The following is a 20,845-nucleotide window of genomic DNA, read 5'->3' on the forward strand; positions in this document are numbered from 1 at the left end:
TCATTCGGTTTTATGCTCTTTATATTCCACAAACATGATCTCACTGTGGTTTCAATCACTGGATTAAAACCATTTTCGTAATTGAAAATCGGTGATCTTTGTTCGCTCTCCCATTGAACACCTGTGCTCTGGTGCTTCCTGCAATTTGGGGCCAGCAAAACAAAGAGCAGCAAATAAACAAAACAAAAGCCTCTTCGTGGGCCTCCGCCGGATGCGCCCCAGAGATCGGCGATCGCAATTGCTCTGCCCACATCCGCACACACTCCAACAACAACAAAAACACGAACAAAAACTCAAATAAATAAGATTGAAAATTTGTGTAAAAAAGAAGAAACATTCAATTGCAAAAAAAAGAAGGAAATAAAAGAAAAAAAAACCAAAAAACAAATGAAACAAAAACTAGAACAAAAATGAAAGCATTAGCCTCCGATCGTCTCGGTTGTGATCGGCTCGGGTCGGCTCGGATCGGCTCGGATCGGCTGGGATCGGTTCGGGTGTGGTGTGGTGAATACTGAATGAATGCCATGTCTTGCCATCGTTTTCTGATGAGTTTCCCAATGACTTTTACTCTGTACTTTCAGTATGAATACGGCCGCGTAACGCTGATAATCCCCCAAGCTTATCCCAACGACGCCGGATCGTACGTTCTGAGCGCCAAGAATCTAGCCGGAGAGGCATACACTAGCTGCAACGTCATTGTCAAGGGTCGCCTCCCCAACGAAACGTCCGATTCCGAGATGGCCAGCGACATAGAGCCGATCAAGCCGGCAGTCCACCTGCCGCTGAAGGATGTCTCCATTTTCGAGGGCAAGCCGGTGCGTCTGGACTGCGTGATTGTGGGTCAACCAGAGCCAGAGGTCATCTGGTATCACAACGAGCGGCCCGTCAAGGAGTCCGCCGACGTCCAGCTGCTGTTCCAGGGCGATCGCTGCTCGCTGATCGTCCAGGAGGTGTACCAGGAGGACGCCGGCCACTACAAGGTGGTGGCCATCAATTCGGCAGGGGAGACATCGAGCAGCTGCGAGCTGAAGGTCACGCCGCTGAACCTGCAGGCCGAGCCGGCCACAAGGGCCCAGGTGGAGAGGCAGAGCCTGCCCAAGGACGCGCAGCCAAAGTTCGAGCGCCTGCTGTCCGATGTTCTGGCCGATGAGGGCGAACAGGTGGTCCTGGAGGTGCAGGCCAGCGGCGACCAGCCTCTGAGCGCCCAGTGGTATCTGACCAACAAGGAGCTGCAGCTGGACGATCGCGTCACTGCCACGGGGGACCCCGAGTCCGGCGTCTTCAAGCTGATCCTGAACAATGCCAGCGTCGACGACAAGGGCGTCTACACGGTGAAGGTCTCCAACCAGGCGGGGGACGCCAAGTGCTTCTCGCATCTGATTGTAAAGTCCGTGAATGCCCCCGAGAACCGCCGCAGCAGCCAGTCCTCCGTGGAGATCGTAGAGCGACACGCCTGTCCCGAGTTCAGGGAGCTCTTCAGCGACAAGCAGGGCAGCATCGATGACGTGGTCAAGTTCGAGTGCATTGTCAAGGGCAGGCCCACGCCCAAGGTCCACTGGTTCTTCAACGACCAGCCCGTCCACGGACACAACTTCCTCGTCTCCACGAGCGGCGACCGCCAGGTGCTGACCATCCAGAAGCTCACCCACGATGCCGTCGGCAAGATTAGCTGTGTGGCCGAGAACGAGGCGGGAAAGGCCACCTGTGTGGCCTTCCTGAACATCATCGGCAGCGGCCTGCCCGCCTCCAGCGACCTGCAGACCATGACCCAGGAGCACAACACCGAATCGTCGCGTGTGACCATCAAAAAGCAGACATTCACCACCACCTCCACGTCGCAGGTGAACTCCTACGAGGGCAACGTGCCCCAGACGGAGGTGCACCACTCCTCGGCCCACATTGACCAGTCGCTGAAGCAGTTGGGCCAGCAGCGGCCCGAGATCATGGAGAGCCACCACTACCAGGAGCTGCACAAGAGCAAGGAGATGAGCACGCCCAGCCTGCAGCAGAAGTCCTTCACGGTCGTTCAGTCGGCCGCCAATGGCGGAGGTCCTTCGCCTCTGCCTGCCATCACCATCCCCGACTCCCCCACTCGCCTGCGCAAGGAGATTGCCCCTCGCTTCACCACCCCCCTCACGGGCAAGATCGTCGATCAGGGCGCCGACGTCAGCATGGAGGCCATCTACGACGGCTACCCCTCCCCCGAGATCAAGGTGGAGAAGAACGGCGGCCAGCTGTTCGATAATCCGCACACGAAAATCTCCAATAAATTCAATCGCGTCACCATCGAGCTCAAGCAGGTGGGCGTGGCCGATGCGGGACGCTACGCGGTGACAGCCTCCAATGCCGTGGGCCAATCGACCAGCACCGCCGATTTGGTGGTCAAAAGTGAGTATTTCCTAGAGTTTTATTTGTATTTTCTTGGTGTTCTATATATGGGATGGGTTTTCCTTGTATTTATGATTGCATTTGGCCCATCCATTTTCATGAATTTCCTTGAGGAAATTTCCACTTCTAGAAAGCTAGAAAGAAATGGCAATTTATTCTCAACAATGATCCATCATTTTTGGCGGCCATTAAGACTATGGGAATTCCTGGGATTTCTGCGAATTTTAGATCCCAACCAAGCGGGAAGCCCAAGAGGGACTTTGGAACTTCTGGGGATTTTGGTAGATTATAGAATTTGGGTTTTGTTTAGTCTTTGTTTTCTAAAGATTTCTAAGGAATATTTTTGTCAAAATTTCTCGAAAAAAGAGGCAACAAAAACCATTTACAAATCAATTGAAAAAAACATAGAAGCACTGGTGAAATTTCTGCTCATATTCTTCTCTATTTGGAGAGCTAATGTTTCCATATATTTAATAAAAATAAAGGCAAAAACTATCCAAGAGCTAAAAACCCTATAAAATATGTTACTATTTTCCCTTTGGTATTTTCTTGGAATCTACTTTCTTTTCTCCTCTCGAAAGTCTTCATTTTGGGAGCCATGGTAAACACATAGATACATATTTATGTGTGTGTATTATAAAAACCAATTCGCAGAATTAATGAACTGGCGAAAAGTGTTCTAAATATCTTAAACATAGAATATGGCATATAGCATCTAGCATCTAGCATAGACATTATAGAATACACATGTTCGAACAGCCCAGCCCAGAGATAGACCCTATATCATATGTTCCCCGTCTGCTCGGTCCGCTCGGTCCGCTCGGCCCGCTCGGTGCTCGTTCGTGCCACACATCAATCAGCGTAGAGCATTAAAGTGTCATTGTATGGATCTTCAAACGTCAATGCCTCGAGCCAGCAGCTCCCTGGCGGAATATTGATGAGTTTTTAGTGGGGTCGACGATTGTTGTTGTTATTGTTGAAATTTCAATAGTTTTTCATCCCCGGGGAAAAAAAGGCCAAATGCAAAAAAGATTTTCTTACACGAAATTTATAAATATTCCTCGTTGTGGGGTTGTGGGTGGAGGTGGGGGCCTGCGGTTCTATAGGGGGGTCTATAGGATGTGAATGTGAATGTGGGGGCTGTCTGATGTCTGCAATTATTATTATGTAAATGGGGATCGTTTATTTACTCGAGATTTTAGCAGATTTTTGTCGTCTTGTGTGGTTTTGGCTTTCTCGCTTCTGTGGGGGCCGCGTTTTGGGGATTATACATTATACTAGAAATGTTTTTACTGCCTGCCTGATGTCCGATGTCTGAGCGAATAATTCATTATGGCCTCTGATTGGGTGGGACGGCTGTTTCAAGTAAATTTTAACCGCAAAAACAAGAGGCCGATCCACAGATCCACAGATCCCCAGATCCCCAGATATCTATGATTTTGCAATGACACCAAAAGAAAAAAGTGTAGGCTAATGTTTATGTTCCAGTGAGTGGTTCCATTCGCCTCCAAATTAAAGATCTTTCATGTGGTTCCCGTCTTTGGAACATCTCAAATGTGGCTTCTTCCTTTCCGCAGAGACCATCTTTCCGCCAGTCTTTGGGAGGCGCTTGCAGGCACAGGTCGCCAAAAGGGGCGAGAAACTGATCATGGAGGTGGAGGTCACAGGACTGCCAGACCCCACTGTGCTCTGGCTGAAGGACGATAAGCCCATACAAGATGCCGGCATATCCCCGCACCGACTGCTTGCCCAGGGCAACTCCTATCGTCTGATCATTGAGAAAGGTACTGCCCTTGGAGTCCTCACCCCTTTTTCGGTATATCCTTTACCCCCCCTTTTATTCCAGCACAAACCTCAGACTCTGGCAAGTATATGGTAAGAGCCACCAATGCCGGCGGGGAGGCCAAAAGCATCGCCGATTGTGCCATTCTGGAGCCATCGCCGGAGCGCCTCCAAGAGGTCGTCAAGACCATTGTGTATGAGACCACGCCCACGGGCGCGCCCACGCCCGCGACAGCATCGGCCTTGAGCGATTTTAAAACTGAAGTAAGTGTGCATGTGCTCAATATCTAACCAACAACCAACCACCGATCCAACGATCAATGCATTATCCTTCAAAAAGATCACCTATAAACACATAAAGATTTCATCTTTGATTCGATTCGATTCGATTGGACTCTGATTCGATCTATACTTCGATTCTAAAACTATTCTAAACTCTATTCTAATCTAAATCTATTCTTCTTTCGACGCTGTTAAATTTACAAAAAAAAGAAAAAACAAAAAAATTAATAAACAAAAACCTTTTCTTTGTGAATCTTTCTTCTCTCAATCTCTCAATCAACGTCGCTCGTGTCCTTCCTCCGCTCGATTGGTTTTCGCTTTGATCATTCCACACGCCCACACATACAACCACAACCACTCATCGTGCCACACATTCTATGACAGAAGCAGCCACAGCAGGAGCCACAGTCGTATCAGAGCACTCAGAGCGATGTGACCCATGCGAACGACCTGCACGGCCTGTCCGAGTCGAAGGTGATCACTGAGCATCGTTGCACCACCGAGGCAACCATGCGTCTAGAGCACAAGTCGGCCTTCAACCTGGAACTGCCCGAGCTGGCACCGCGACCCAAGACACCGCCCACCACCGACACCACCGATAGAGCCACCGATACAGCCACCAGCCACACCACAAACACTGCCGCCCCCACACAACAGATACAGATACCGATCCAGACCCCCTTCACAGTCAGCTTCAAGACCGGAGTGACCCAAACCCCACCGCCAGTGCCGCCCAAACCCTGCACGCCAGTGGTAGCCGCACTCTATGGCCAACAGCAGCCACAGCAGCCACAGCAGATGCAAACGCAGACCAACACCAGATACGAGCAGAGCGAACACAAGTCCTCGTCGTCCTTCGACTACTTCAAGAAGATCGATGAGGAGACCATTACACAGCGACCCAAGCCGCTGGCCTTCAAGCCACTGGAGACGGTGGTGCGGCAGCCGCACGCCCAGAGCCTCGCGGAGGAGCTGCGAAGCCTCAATCTCATACCGGGCGATGCGCCCGAGTTCCTCTACGAGCCGAAGGCCGAGCGGAAGGAGCCCAAGGTGCCGCTGATCAACGAGAAGATCAAGATCCTGTCGGAAGTGCAGCCCATGGAGCCGCCACCGCAGGGCGGGGTGCCAGTGTTCCCGCCCCCCCTCGGAGCCCTGCAGAGCGTGCAGCACGAGACGACACTCACGAAGGAGGTCAAAGTGGAGTACGGCCAGCCCATAGTGCGTCCCGCGGCGGTCCTGGCCACGCCCGCCCAGCAGAACCCCCGTTCGCCCTCGCCCAAGCCCTCGGCCGAGGGCGTGGCCATGTCCAAGCTTTGGACACCAGCCGGGGTCGCGGCCCCAGCAGCCACCACGCCCACAAAGGAGCTGAATGCCCCCTTCCTGGTGCAACAGATAGCCAAGAGCATACCGCCGCAGTCGGTCACCCATCTGGTGAATGTGGATCTGGAGCCGGGCACGCCCCCGGAGATCTGTTTCGCCCCGAAGTCGGAGGAGGCGGTGCGCCGTCGCTCGCTGGTGGAGAGCATGGAGCAGAAGCTGGAGCAGAATCTGCTGCAGGGCCCGCGCAAGGTGCTGCCGCACTCGGTGCCGACCCTAACGCCGCCCGCCCCCAGCGCCTACCGCCCGCCACCGCCAGTGCTGCCCACCCGCCTGGGCCTCTACGAGAGCGACTACGAGAGCGATCGGTACAAGTACAGCGGCAGCGAGAGCGATGCGGAGCCCAGGGCCCAGCAGAAGCCGCTCGCCACGGAGACGGCGTCCTTCAAGTCGAGCGGCTATGCGGCGGACACCGAGGAGCACTCGAACTATAGGAAATCCGAGAGCAGCTACTACGAAACGAAGACGTCTTCATCGACCACCATGGGTGGGGGTGGGGCTCCACAGAAGCTCCAGCCCGAGCCACCGGCAACGATTTACTATACCCCACAGCCACAGGCGCCACAGCCACAGCCGCAACAAAAGCAATCCCAAGAGGCGAAGGTTCGCATTTAGATACCACAAAATAATTCTCTGTACTTGTGTCTGTCACTATATCTCTGTGTGTTGTTGTTGTTGTTGTTGTTCTTGTTTGTTGTTGTTGTTGCTAGCACTCGGGGGGGAGGATGTATCTCCCTTGAAGCGAAAAAGCCACTAAACATTGCCCTTTAACCTTCATATTGAGACTTCATTTTCGTTGTTTTTGTATCCCTAAAACATGTTCTGCATTTGCCTGATCTAACAAGCCATTTCCTATGTGTATTCCCCCCACAAATACCCCTGCCATCGTTGCTAATACTTTGTTCCGTTCGATCTCGTCCTGCAGGACTTCTTTAGCAGCTCGAAGGTGACCAGCAACTACAGCAGCAGCTCCTCGCACCACCAGGAGACCAAGTACTCGTCGACAGGGCCCGTCACGGTCCTGCCGCAGCCGAGTCCTGTGCCGGCCCAGCGAAAGACCCCGGCGGCAGAGTTCAGTGACTACAGCAGCGAGGTGGACGAACGCTTCCGCTCGGTGTCCCGCACCAACGAATCGGATGCGGACATCAAGGGGTATCGAGTGGTCTTCCCCCCCACACCCACGCCGCGTACGAACGTGGCCACGAACGGGCACAAGTCCCCGGTGGTGGTGATCACCCCCTCGCCCATGGAGTTCGAGCCCATGCCCCATGAGAGCCGCCCCAAATTCGAGCCGATTGGCAAGGAGATTCGTCACGAGATCAAGACGGAGAGCAGCAGCAGCAGCAGCTCAAAGCAATCCAAGTTCTTGCAACAGCAGCAACAGCAGCAGCAGCCCGTATTCAAGCCCAAGCCTGTGGCAGCAAAGTTTATAGCTGCCACACAGCAGCAGCAGCAGCAGCAGGCGCAACAGCACTCGCCTTCTCGTCCGACCATGTACTACAATGCTGTTGCTGGTGCCCCCATGCATCTGGCGAAGGTCGCCACCGAGACCAAGAACTCGATGCAGATGCACGAGTCCACCGAGAGCTCTCAGCGGGTGGTCAACATGCAGCAGACAAAGCGAATCATTCACTTTGACAGCCAACAGCAGCAGCAGCATCAGCAGCAGCAGCCGTTGGAGCCCTTCCCCTACAGCCCAGCCCCGAGTCGCACGCCTTCGCGGCAGTCGCATCTGCCCCCACCGGCCACGCCCACAAAATTCATACCCGGCGAGTTCCGGGAGAGCGACTACGAGAGCGAGGTGGAGGGCGGCTCGCGCATCCAGCCGCTCTGGTCGCCCTACGGCGACGGCCTGGCCCGGGGATACCGCCGTGTGGCGCCGCCCCAGGGCTCGGCACGCTCCTGCAGCCTGCCACGCGCCTACGAGAGGGTGCTCTCCCCAATGGAGTTCGATCGGGGCCCCGAAATGCCCACCAAGATCCACGTGGATGTGAATACTCTGAGGAAAGAGCAGCGGGGCGGCAGCACAGTGACCACGCAGCACAGCACCCAGTCCTTGAACAGAAACACCACGATGAGGGGACAGCATCAGCATCAGCAGCAGCAGCAGCAACAGCAGTCCATGGATCAGATAGATAGGGCTGGCACCCTGCCGCGTTGTGGATACAGCAGCAGCAGCAGCACCCTGCAGCAGCAGGCCGAGGGTCAGGGCAAGCGCATGGGCTCCACGTTCCTACAGAAGTCCCATCAATTCATCGAGGATGTCAGCAGGGATGTGCAGCAGCAACAGAGGAATGGCCATGGCCATGTCCTGCGACCGGGATTCAAGCGTGCCCCCAGCGAAGGCAGCAATCAGCCGCAGGCCTATCGCGATGAGTCGCGGGTCTCCCAATACGGTGAGTGCGCCCCAGTTCATTAACAATCGCGACACTAATCCAGCAGTAGATACAAGATTATTTTATCCATTTTGAATTGGAATTTGAATTTGAATTTGAATTGGACTTTTTTTAAGTTGAAAAATTGGTTTGAAAAATTTATTTATCGTTTCGCCTGAAAGACCATTCAAAAAAATACCACACTAATCCCCCGAGACCATATCGTTTCATCGTTCAAGTATTCCATGTGTATTTTGTGTATCTTTAAGTTGTTTTTGTATAAAACTTCCCCTTTCTAATGTCGCGGTCCAAATCAGGCACCAAATGCATCGACCCCAACACCGGTTTGATCTATTTCAAATACGATTTTGGCTACGAATTCGGTATACTCTTTCCCGGCGAGGGCCACAAGTTTGTCCAGAGCCAGTGGAACGGCAAGGGGAACGGCGGCCATGGGCCCATCCAGAATGGCGGTCGCCACTCGCCGTATCCCCTGAAGCTGGCCCCGGGGAATGAGCTGGTCATACCCGTGCAGCACGAGCACACGGGCAGGGGTACACCCACACCAGGCTATGGCGCGACACCCGGCTATGGCGCTACACCCGTCCAAGGCGCCACACCCGTCTATGGCTACACTCCTGGCTATAACTCCGCTCCTGGCTATAGTTCCGACAATGAAACACAACGTCGCCATGTGGGACCCTCTGGCGGGCCGCGTTTGGCCGCGCGCTGCAATCCCCAGAAGCGTTACAGTCTGCCGAGCAGCCACAGCCACAGCCTCGACATACATCTCGATCGGTTGCACGCCCAGGCGCCGCGTCTCCCAACCGAACAGCAACTGATCCGCACAGGTACAGGATATGAAAGGATGCACTCCATCAAACAATCAATCAAGCGTTGATCTAATGCCAAATATCACACCACTCGCTATCGATGTTGTTCTTCTCTCTCAATTTTTGTGATTAACCCCTGATCAGCCATCAGCCATCGCGACAGTACTCCGTGTATATATATACCATAAATATATGTAGCATATAGGCACCTAGGCGTATCCTTAACACCGACAAAAAGCATGAGATCTTAACCCCCAAAAGGGAGGCATGCAAAGTCCTCTCTTTGGTTTTTTATTTTATTTGCTCGCTCTGCCTCGTTTCGTTTGTTTGTTGCATGGAAATTCTTGTGTTTTTGTGTGCTTAAAAATCTGTACAAAAAGTGAAAAGAAAAAGAAAATATATATATATGTATATATAAGTTTATGTGTGCCACCGCTCGCGTTTGATGCTGCTAATCCCACTAATGGATGCCCCGCTTTGAACAAATGCCTAGAAGCCGAGAGATTTTCTAATGGTTTTTCATCCGCCACCCGCCACCCGCCACCCCCTGCGCCGCTCTCTCTCTCTGTGGAAAACCCAGTGCCGGAACTGCCCAATACGGAACCCGTCAATGCCCATTTGAGCCGCGATGAGCAGGCACAAAGGCAGCCATTATTCATAACGGTAAGCGCGAGTCATTTACCTTTGACCCCTCACTCGGTAATCTCTCTCTCTCTCTCTCTCTGGCTCTCTCTGTGTCCATCTGTAGCCCCTGAAAGACATTGCAGTGGGCGTTGGGGGCACAGCCCGTTTCGAATGCATTGTCCAGGCCCATCCGCAGCCGCAGGTCAACTGGAGCCACAACGGCGGGCATTTGGGGCACGGCAGTCGGCATTTCATTGAGTACCGGAACGGCGTGTGCCGTCTAACACTGCCACAGGCCTATCCGGGTGAGTGTATGCCCCTGCCCCACACCACCCATCGTAATCGGGGACACAAGCTCATTATCCCCCCCTCCGCTCTGGTAACCGTCTCAAAATTTCGATCCATTTGCAGACGACAATGGGAGCTACGTTTGCACCGCCATGAATCCGCTGGGAGCCGCCAGCACAAGCGGAAATTTGAATGTTTCGAGCACAAACCGTGGATTTAGATACTAAGAGGCATACTACTAATCGTACCATTATTTATTTATTTATATGATTTACTTTTATTTGTTCAATGCCAAAGTTTCGCCTTATTGTATTGTATTGTAATCGTATTCGTTCGAGGTTCATTGTGGACGCCTAAAAACTCCATCGACAGATATACGGTTCCCGATCGGATCGGATCAGCCCACGAAGGACCATTATTAAGGATGCATGCATATAAACAAAAGGAATTATAGTATTACTTGTGTTTTTTTTTTTGTCGAAATATCAAAATAAATCAATATATTAAAACGAAGCCTGGAACAATGATTTTCATTTGAATTGCAATTTTTTTGGATTTTCCAACGACTTTCCCGTTTCTAAAATATTATTTTTCAGGACTTTGTATTTTTAATTATTTTTCCTTTTTAAATATTACCTTTTTTGTTGCTTCGATCGTTTATAACTTTACATTTCCAGTTATTTGTGGAGTTTTTTTAAACGTTTTTTTTAGTTTAAATTTTAAATTTTTTCTGGATTTTGAATGGACTTTCCCGTTTTGCAAAGTATCAATTTTTAGAAATTGGTATTTTTAAATATTACTTTTTGTGGAGTTTTTTTTAAACTTTTTTTTAGTTTTAATTTGTATTTTTTTCTGGATTTTCCATCGACTTTCCGGTATCTACAATATCAATTTTCAGGAATTTTTATTTTTAATTATTTTTCCTTTTTAATTATTATTTTTTCTGTTCTGGAACATTTGATCGTTGATAAATTTACATTTCCAGTTATTTGTGGAGTTTTTTTTAACGTTTTTTTTTAGTTTTAATTTTCAACTTATTCTGGATTTTCCATGGACTTTCCCGTTTCGAAAAGTATCAATTTTCAGGAATTTGTATTTTCAACTATTTTTCCTTTTTAAATATACCTTTTTTTGTTGTGGAACATTCGATCGTTGATAATCTACATTTCCAGTTATATGTAGAATTTTTTTTTTTACTTTTTTATTTTTAATCTTTATTTTGTTCTGGATTTTCCATCGACTCTCCGGTTTTCCTGTTTAAATATTATTTTTTTCTGTTGTTTCGATTGTTCATAAATTTACATTTCTAATCCTTCTAAGGATTACCTAATGTTTTTATTATGATTTCCTTTTTTTTTTAAGATCTTAAAGATCTTTTTCTTTAATTTTTAATTTATTCCTAAATACCTCTCTTTTTTCCATATAATTTTCAAGTTTTTCCTTAGTTTCCTTCGTTTTTTTCCCCCCTAAAGATCGCTAGAAAGCTTTTTCCCTGGCGCTCTCTACAGCGAAAATCTAACATTTTTGTTCGAAAAAGCTTTCTGCTACGTTTTCGAAAAAGCTTTTAGAAAAACGCAGGCGTTAGATGGCGCCAAGTGATCGCTGATTTTTTTTTTCAAATTTCCGACTTTTGTGATATTTATTTATGGATTTTCGAAGGAAAATATTGAAAAATTCCTAAGAGATATTTTGAAAATATTTTCCAATCAAAAATTCTTGGGAAATATGAAATTTTTTTGAAACTATATTTTCCTTATAAGCAAAAAGTTTATTGAAAATTTCGAAAATGTTTACATTCCGATATACTATAGCCGTTCGTTAGATCTTTCGGGAGATATATATTCTGGCAGATTGGTTCGGACATTAATAATATTTTTCTTTGATAAACTTTGATGTGGATGCTGGTGATTAATTATTGCTTCAGCGTACAATTTGTGGAGCTGCCATCGGGGGAAACGATGATCTTCCGAATGATATTCTGAATGAATTACAAAACCTAAAAAATACATTCATCTTGAGCAGAATTTCAATCATTACTCATTGCCACTAAAATACCGAGTATTTCCCCTCCGATTTCAAGTCCTATAAAGAACCAGGCTAAACAAATGTTTGGATTTGTGTGGAATGGAGATGTTCGGGAGGTTTTCGCTTTGCTCGCTCGACTCATAAATGATTTATTTGGGTTTTTCGGCAACGTTTATTTATCTCATTTTGTTGGCATCTCGCGTTGCTCTTCCTTTTGTTCTTTTGTCGCGATCGCTTGCCAAGAATCGAAGGCGCAAAATGCGAGAAATTCGCTACGAGACGGCTACGGACGGCCCCCAGACATAAACACTCTTCGAGGGGCCTGTGGGCTGGCTGTCAAGTCAAGGTAATGGGTCCACGTCCACGTCCACACAGAGAAGGCCCAGCAGAATTTGGGCCTCCTCCCACTCGTCCTCTTCTTTCTCTCCCACTGCGGCTGGCAAGTCCTTGACACTGACACGGAAATCTATGGCAATACCTGTACGCCGCCGCCTGTGCCCCCCATCGCCCACCCACTGGTCCACTAATTTTGGGATGGATGACACACTTCTGTCGATGATTAGTTGTGGGATGTTGGATTTTGCCTGCTGGTGGGTGGATGGTGGATGGTAGATGGTAGTGGGTGTTGAGCATGTACCGCCTGCCAATCTGCCAATTTCGTATTGTGGGCCAAAGTGCTCTCGGTGTTCAGGCCATTAGGCAGTGGTCCAAGTGTCCCAATTGCATTCTGTGTTACTCAGCAGCCAAGAGCCCCGAAAATTCCCCCCAAAAACACTTCTGAATCATTTGCAGTGCATCGCTTGCGATTCAAAACGAATCATTTTCGTTGAAATCAAACATATGGTCCGGCGGGGCTCTTGATTATCCATACATACATATTAATGACTCATTAAATTGCTTATAAAATTCGAAAATCTATATATTCCCACAACTTTGTCAAAATACATTTTCGAAATAATAAAAAAATAAAATACAACGATGGAGGGAAAACAAGAGAAACATGAAAAACATTTCGCATATGCGGCCCGTGTCCGTGTCCGGCCTTGTACTGGCTGCTCCTCTTTTTTGTGTATTTTTTGGCCATTCCTTATTTTTTTTTTGCATACTTTTTTGGCACATTTGCAAAATTTCTTTCGCTCTAGCAGCGGTTTTTTCCCCGCCCCAGCCGGCTGCAGCCGCTTGGACAAACACACAATCTGTGTATATCTATCGTGTGGCAAATGTTGTGCCAGTGCCGATATTTGGTACATTTCACCATCCCCATGGACAACAAATATTCATATTCTACTGTTTGCATGATGTGATATTTTTGAATCTGAATCTATGATAAACTTTGGGGGGGGGGGGGGGGGGGAAAAAAGGGAGACTTACCCCCTTTTGCTGGTAATGAAAAAACATTTCCCTGCTCCCTTCCCACTTCTCCAAGTGCCATTTTCAGCAGGGCTTTTGTATCGATGGAAAACCATTTGATAGTTTAATGAAAATGATTTTTGCACCAAGCTTGTGGGGAAAATGTGGCAAAGCTCTGTGGCCACAAAAGAGTCCTCTCTTTTTCAAGAGTATTACTCTTCAATTCGCTTTTGAATGAATATTATTTTGGCAGGATTTTAATGGAAAATCTTGTGAGTCCTTTGAATACTCATTTGTGCCACTGGACTTTGGTATTTTGGACTCTGGAGGCACCTTTTCACTTAGTTTTTGACACAAACATTCAAGACTTTCCTTCCTCCGTTTTGGACCACTAAAATTGTCGCTTCCTGGCACATTTTTTCGTGATGAATAGCTCCTATGCACAACATTCGCATCTTGTGGTGCGCGCTGGCTCGCGAGAGTTTTTCTAAATTAATTAGGCAATTTTCTAAAAATACCAAAATGAACTCAGCGCCAACACAAGAAGAGTCACACACAGAAATTTGTGTTCCTACTTTGCTACTTTAAATATTTCTTTCATATTTTCCTTAGATTTTTTTTTTCGTTTTTGTCTGCGATTCCATTAGATGGGGCATTAGATCTCTCATGAGTGGTTTATTGGTGGCTTATTGACGGTTCAATTGCTCAACAGGGGAAAGGCGTGGTCACACTTTTCTTTTGGGTGGCAATTTATGGGAGAGATATCTGTAAATTATGTTCTAGAAATGATCGTTAAGGAACTACGTTGTTTCCCCGTCGAATTGCAAATAGTTTTTATTTGTATATTAATTTTTGTGTGGTACTATTTTTCGGGCCCCGGGATCGCACTTGTCGCATATAAATAATAATAAAAATATTTCCGCTTTTCGATGCAACAACAAAATACAGTATATATATGTATATCTCTATCCTCCGATAGATATACATGGATAAGAGCCAACACCACATCATTCGAGAATTCGATATTATAAACTAGTTCCCAGAGAATCGTAAAATTGTTTTCCACCGACAACCCACGGACTCTCTAGAGCGGCTATATCCATCCGTTCTATCAGCTCTGGTCCATTCAAAAGTGTAATAAAGCAGCAGCAGATCCACAGATCCACAGAGAACTACGCAAATGCCGGCTAGAATCCGGGAATGTACAACCATTTAGCACTTCGAAATCTATTCGGAATTTGTTGCTACTTTTTAAGTATTATAATATTTTAATGTCTAAATATATATACATATCTATAGATTTAATTTAATTGGGCGAAACATTGAAAGCCCCGCCGTGGCACCACACACAAATTCAGTTGCATAAGCCCCGATGACAGGCAGCCAGTACGTAGGCTGCTTTCTTTCTCTCTCTCGTTGAACATGCGGCAAGCAGCCGCCCTGCTGCCCTGACTGCCTGCCACGCGTTGACCCTGCCACCGAGTGGCAGCCTGGCAGTCAGTCAGTCAGCCGCTCGTTCTTTCTGGTTCGTTCTGGCCCGCAAAAAGAATCTTCTTGGCAGCAAATTTATTTATACGCACGCTGTAAATTAGCAAAGAAAACAACACAAAAATGCTGCTGCAAATATAATCAAGAAACACTCGGCAGAGCGAGAGAGAGAGAAACGAAGTACCCGATACCCTAGGGGCAGGCTTTTTATTCGTAGAGATCATCGAAAAATGTTACGAGTCCTTGGAAAATACAGAATTTTGGATTTGTTTGGGGTTTCATCAAAGAAAACAAGTTTTTTTTCCTATGCCAGAAGAGTGATAAAATAATATTAATTCGATATCATTTTTCTCGAATTTAATATGGAAAAACCTATTAAATATCACAAGCCTCAACCCCCGGCTCACTCGCTTCATTCGCTTGCGCCGTTATGCCAGCCAGCGATTATTTCATAATTTTTGAAGAATTTTTCTAGCCTTTTGTTTGTTTTTACAAACACTTTTGGTACGATGGAGTTTTCTCATTCTGTCAATTCCGATTTCTAATAGCTCCTGAAGGGAAAAGGGGAAAACTAATCAAAGATTTAGGGACCTTGGCATACGATATTGTATCTTCTGGTTCCTCCCGTTCATAATACCCTGGGCAAACAATAGAAAATTCAGTGAGCTGCAAATTTGCAGCAATTCAAAAGTCAGAAGATGATGATGATGGTGTTTGCTGATGATGAAAATGGGGCCAAGTTTTTAGCATAAACACGAATTCCGTTAATGGCCTAAGGAGCAGCAGTGGCAGCCGAATGGCGCAACAATTTAATTGTTTTCAGCTAATTGAACAGGAATATAAAACCAGAGACGCAGCCGCAGCCGCAGCCGCAGTGCAGCAATAAAAACCAAAAAAGATTCCAATCATTTCCGCGTTACTAATTTTGCCACAACTTTCTCCGTTCTGCACTCCCTCTCTCCCTCTCCCTCTGCAGATCAGGGGACTCAAACGGACAGTCTACTCATAACCGAAGAGGAGGATCGGCGAATGGAGGGACCCCTGGACAACGGTGCTGGTAAGACGCCTCTACGCAAATCAGCCTCGTTCTCCTCGTCCTCAACGTCGACATCCCAATCGCAATCGCAATCGCCGGCGAGCTCCTCCCTGGGTTCGGCCACGTCGACCATGTCGCTGCGCTCCTCCACGCCGCTGCGAAGCCACCAGCACTCCGCCTCGACGAGAGCCCTGCGGAGCGACACCATCAACACGTTCCAGAAGTGGGAGACCACCATCGAGTCCATCAGCTACGTGAGCACCAAGACGGTGTCCATCTCGGACTTTGGCGAGGAGCCGCAGCTACGCGAGCAAACAGGTGAACAAAAAATTTAAATACTTTTGCTGGTTTGCTGGTGTTTGGTTTACGTTTAGTTTAAACATTTTTAAATCATTTTGAAAATCATTTGCGTATTTGAAACATTTTTCTAAATCATAAGCAGGCGATCTGGAAAATTGCTGGCCTCAAAATGGGGCAGCAAGCATCTCCGATTCGTGCCCCATGCCATGAAATACCATCGCATATAGACAAACATATTTCAAATATCTTTGAGGTACCGCATGTAAAATCACTAAATATAGATTACAACCACACGCACCGCACCGCACCACCACCACCACCGCTGTACGCTCTACGCTCTACGCTCTGCATCTCTGCATCTCTCAGTATCTTTGTGTATCTCTCGGATCTGCACCACATTGCAACTTTCATTTACCAGAAAGGGAGACACACTAAAGGGGGGGGAATGGGACGAGGCCTCTGGCACTGCGGCTCGTGTGTCTAATTGTATAAACAATTGATAGGAAAACGCCAGCGAGTAGAAGGGGCTAGCATTTCAGAGAAGGTCGATTAAGGGAATACCCTTTCAAATCAGGGTCCAGATAAAAGAGAGATCAGTGAGAGAAAAAGCCTGAAATTCTAGATGCATTTTAAAGACTTTGAAAAGGTTTTAGTCGCACTTCAAGCATAAGTATCTTTCAGTATTGAAGATACTTCTTGGTTAAACATTTCTGTTTGAAAAAACAATATCATTTAGAGAGGAAAACAGGTATTCTTATATATAGTTAAAAGATATTTCATTTTGGAGATTTTAAAAAGGTTTTAGTACAAGTTTTTCTTCTAAAGTATCTGTACAATGTATCTAAAAGTATGGGGAATGTGTTGAATTTATAGGATAGGGAAATAAGATAAACAATCTTTTCCGAGAATGCAATTTTTTCTGCCAGGTTCTCTACCATTCTACCATATTTTGAATATCAGGCACAATTCTCGATTAGATTTCGATTTGAATACATTCTTTGGCGCTCACTTTGAGGATAAACCGTTCGAAATGTGGAAAATGAGTTATGCCACCCGCCTTGCAGGGTCTGGCAGGGTCTTGCGAGTCTTTTGAGTCTTTTCTGTGAGTTAAAGTCAACCACATTTGGACATTTTATACCTAAATTGCCGCTTGGCATGCAGCTCCTCGGTCTCTCAGCATCGTCGACGTTTCGTTTCGTTTCGGTTTTATGGTTTTGCTGAATGGATTGGCTTGGGTTTGGTGGGGGCCAGGGACTGGGGGCAAGCTGCAGTGGTCGCGAAATTTGATGCCAAAACAAGACGACTGCCTCATTGTGGGGCAGCTCTTGGCTGCATCGCTGCTTTGCTCTGCTTATGCGACTCATTACATCTCTGGGATGCCTGCCACAAAATGTGTGTGTGTGTGTGTGTGTATTTATAGCTTTAAGATGGGATTGGGTCTCTGCTTGGGGTCCCCCTCTGCTGCATGTTGCATGATTCCTCTCATACTCCAGTGTCAACTCATCTTTGCATCTGTATCTGCATCTGCATCTGCATCTGCATCAGCATCTGTTGTGATCATCATCCTTTGATGTTCTCTTCCTTGACGTTAATTGAACTTGAATTCTTTCTCTTGTTTGCAGTAAATTGAATGCCAGAGCAGAACTCCCCCCCGCCCCAACCCCAACTCCACCCCAACGCACGAGAGAGAACGCGTGAATCCCTACTAATTTTTGAACTAATATATGTACTAGAATTAAGCATCTAATCCACAGTCCCAGCAGCTGTCTAATTATGTTTACCAAACAATTAATAATACTAATTAAAAGCAAAGTGAAATGTTTTTTCCTTGAAATTCTTTCTTGAAGCAGAAAATGACATAATGGGATGGGTATTTTTTCGCCAGCATCTCTCCCTCCCTCCCTCTCTCCACCACTCCCTCTCTCTCTGTGAGATACTATACAGATAAGATACAGATTCTATGCCACTTGTAGATACAGCTTTCGTTCTGGTGTGGAGAGATAAGTGCTGTTAATCTCAGAGACAGCTGCCAGTGCGTCGGATCGTGGCGCATCGCTGGCTTGCAGAACCGGCCTAACTGTCTAAAACCAGAAGAAGTGGAAAAAGTGCTGGCCAAGAGATGCGTGCGGCTGCCTGGCTGGCTGCAGCTTATCTTTTAGTAGCACTTTAATGGGGTAGATACATTTGTATCTTGTGTCGGTGACAGTCGAAACTTTGCCGTCTGCTGCGCCTGGCTGCGCCTCTAGTCTCCAGTCTCTGGTCTCTAGTCCGCCTTTCGACCACTTCTAAGATACCCGTAGAATCTCACACACAACTTTTGTAATTTAATGAGTGCTGCCACTGTAGCATGCCACCGACAGTGCAACTACGAGTTGCAGTAGCTCTCTGTCCATGTTAACAATTAATTTGAGTGCAACAATAAAAAGAAATAGAAATAAAAATAAAAATAAAAAACAATATTGCATGACCATTGAAAACCGGGTTGCCGTAAAAAGCACAGCCAAAGGCTATGTCTGTCTGTCTGTCTGTCTGTCTGTTGGCCAAATATGGACAAAAAGCCAAAGCCGATCCGAGCCAAGCATTTTAGGTGCAATTTGTATCTAAAGCGAGTGTTATTTCTGAATGAAATAGGCTAAAATGAAATAGAAAGTAGCAACATTCGCGATCAATTGGTCACCCGAAACACCTCTAGGCTGATGATTAAGACACACGAGAATGAATAATCAAGAAGTGGCCCGTATATATCGGGACACTGGGGGCGAATGAGCCAACATTATATAGATATATCTATCTATCTATCTATCTATCGTATGTGGTTTTAATTTTAGACAAATAAAATAAATTATGTGGAAAATATGTGAGGGAGGAAACCGCACGAATCGTATCCTAAATTATAATATTATTTCCACATGTGAATGCAACGAATATTTATTTATCCAATCTGATGGATACATCCTGTGGCATCCAGAACATAAGGATTGCATCTATCTTTGCACCGTACATATATCTGGAATCAATAGATATATTTAAATCTGTGCCGTGTGTATGCATTTGTATCTAGAATTTCTCTGGGATGGCTCTTCTTTATTTTCTTCGTTTTGTGCAGACAATGTTGAAAAATACGTGTCAAAAATAAATCGCCATATATTTTTAGCCAACTTACTCAAAACCCGAACACTTTCCGAAGAAAACCCACCAGGAGAACACACCAGAGAGAGGGAGAGAGAGAGAGAGGGATCTCTCTAGAGAGAGCAGAGATCTCTTTTGGGGAAACTAAAAGCCAAATGCCTGTGTGGCATATGGTTTTCGATGGATATGTTTTGGGGTTACAAGACTCACAGCAACTTTAATTGAAAACTATCTTTAGATACAAAACTCTCCTCTTTGAAAAGCGCAGGGGCATACGAAATCTGCAAGGATCTGCAATAGATATACCCCCTAGGATCTCTCTGCATCTCTCTCTCTCTCTCAAAATGATATGCCCCGCAGTGACATGTGTAGTGCATCATCACCAGCATCGCAGAGCGCATCATCCAAGAGAGCGTTTTCCCCGACAACAACAGCAAGCGCATGGAAAGTGCAAAAATATATCATATGGAGCGGTGGCACCCGAACCCCACCGAACCTTGTTCGGCTATGGCATATGGCGCTCTCCTCGCTTCGGTTAGGCGATCGTGGGCACGAGATCGTGTCGTGTGTGCAGCGCGGAGCTATTTGATCGCATTCTCAACAAGATTTTGTCATTCTTCGCTCGCACCTCACAAACGATCGACGTGTCTTGGTTTCAGTCTCGGGGATTATGACTTGAAACAGTTTGAAAATAGATATTTTTTTTTGGTAAAAGAATATACATATATCTCTATATATATCGTATATATACGCGCACACATACGGTACGGATATATCGATAAAGAGTTTAGTTTTTTTTTGTTTTTGTATTGTACAACCGCCAACACACACCCACACACGCACACACACACGCACACACGAACATCGAAAGGATAACAAGATCTCAAAAAGTAAGGATCAAAATCAAGTGAATGGAAAAAAGTAATGATGAACATTTTCTCTGGTTACGAAACCACTTTTCGAACAAGAAGCAAAAAACAAAAAAAAAACCAAAAAACAACAAAAAAAAAGATCAGAAATTCCGAAAGAATTTTTCAGTGCGCTAAATATCTAAAAATATCACACGAGCGGTGGTGCCTTCGGTCGTCGTGTGTGCTACGTGGTGATCGTATCGCATCGTATCGGATCGTATCGGATCGTAACGTTTCGTTTGGTTTCGGTTTTCGGTGGTGGTCCGCACCCAATCCAATGAATGTACTGTGAAATCGTGTGCAAGCACAGATATCAAGAAATATATACGTATATATATATATATATATGCTATAAATATAGGAACAAAACATATACATATACCAGGGAGTGTACATATGCATACGGACATTATCCTGGCTGATCCTGGCAAGGATTACAGGCTGATCGAGCTGGGATAATGCCTCCCTCTCTCCCTCTCTCTCTCTGTGAGAAAACGGAGTTCTACAATTTTTTTATTGTTTTTTGTTTTTTTTTTTTTATAAGAAAAAACGTTTATTAATAGCACCAGTGAAAAATAAGAAGCTACCACCGAACCACCGATCCGATCCACCCATCGTTCGAGAGTTGAGTGTGTGTGTACGTATGTGTGTGTGTGT

General features: G+C 46.5%; 1 protein-coding gene across 9 annotated transcripts in view; it reads left to right on the forward strand.

The window, feature by feature from the left end:
• The window catches only part of LOC108151049 (titin-like), a 123,307-nt gene that overhangs the window by 19,142 nt on the left and 83,320 nt on the right, over positions 1 to 20,845 (forward strand). For 4 of the 9 annotated variants that reach the window (XM_033386295.1, XM_033386296.1, XM_033386297.1 and 1 more), the window contains exons 10-15: positions 582 to 2,388; positions 3,966 to 4,172; positions 4,235 to 4,434; positions 4,837 to 6,432; positions 6,755 to 8,225; positions 15,789 to 16,166. In XM_033386295.1, coding sequence (XP_033242186.1) covers positions 582 to 2,388; positions 3,966 to 4,172; positions 4,235 to 4,434; positions 4,837 to 6,432; positions 6,755 to 8,225; positions 15,789 to 16,166 — 5,659 coding nt within the window. Of the gene's footprint in view, positions 1 to 581; positions 2,389 to 3,965; positions 4,173 to 4,234; positions 4,435 to 4,836; positions 6,433 to 6,754; positions 8,226 to 8,521; positions 9,056 to 9,617; positions 9,701 to 9,785; positions 9,967 to 10,072; positions 10,463 to 15,788; positions 16,167 to 20,845 lie in introns of those variants that run through there. The other 5 variants (XM_033386304.1, XM_033386305.1, XM_033386299.1 and 2 more) reach the window with 4 other exon arrangements.

This window comes from Drosophila miranda, chromosome XR (genome assembly GCF_003369915.1).
Source record: "Drosophila miranda strain MSH22 chromosome XR, D.miranda_PacBio2.1, whole genome shotgun sequence".
In the NCBI taxonomy this organism is placed as follows: domain Eukaryota; kingdom Metazoa; phylum Arthropoda; class Insecta; order Diptera; family Drosophilidae; genus Drosophila; species Drosophila miranda.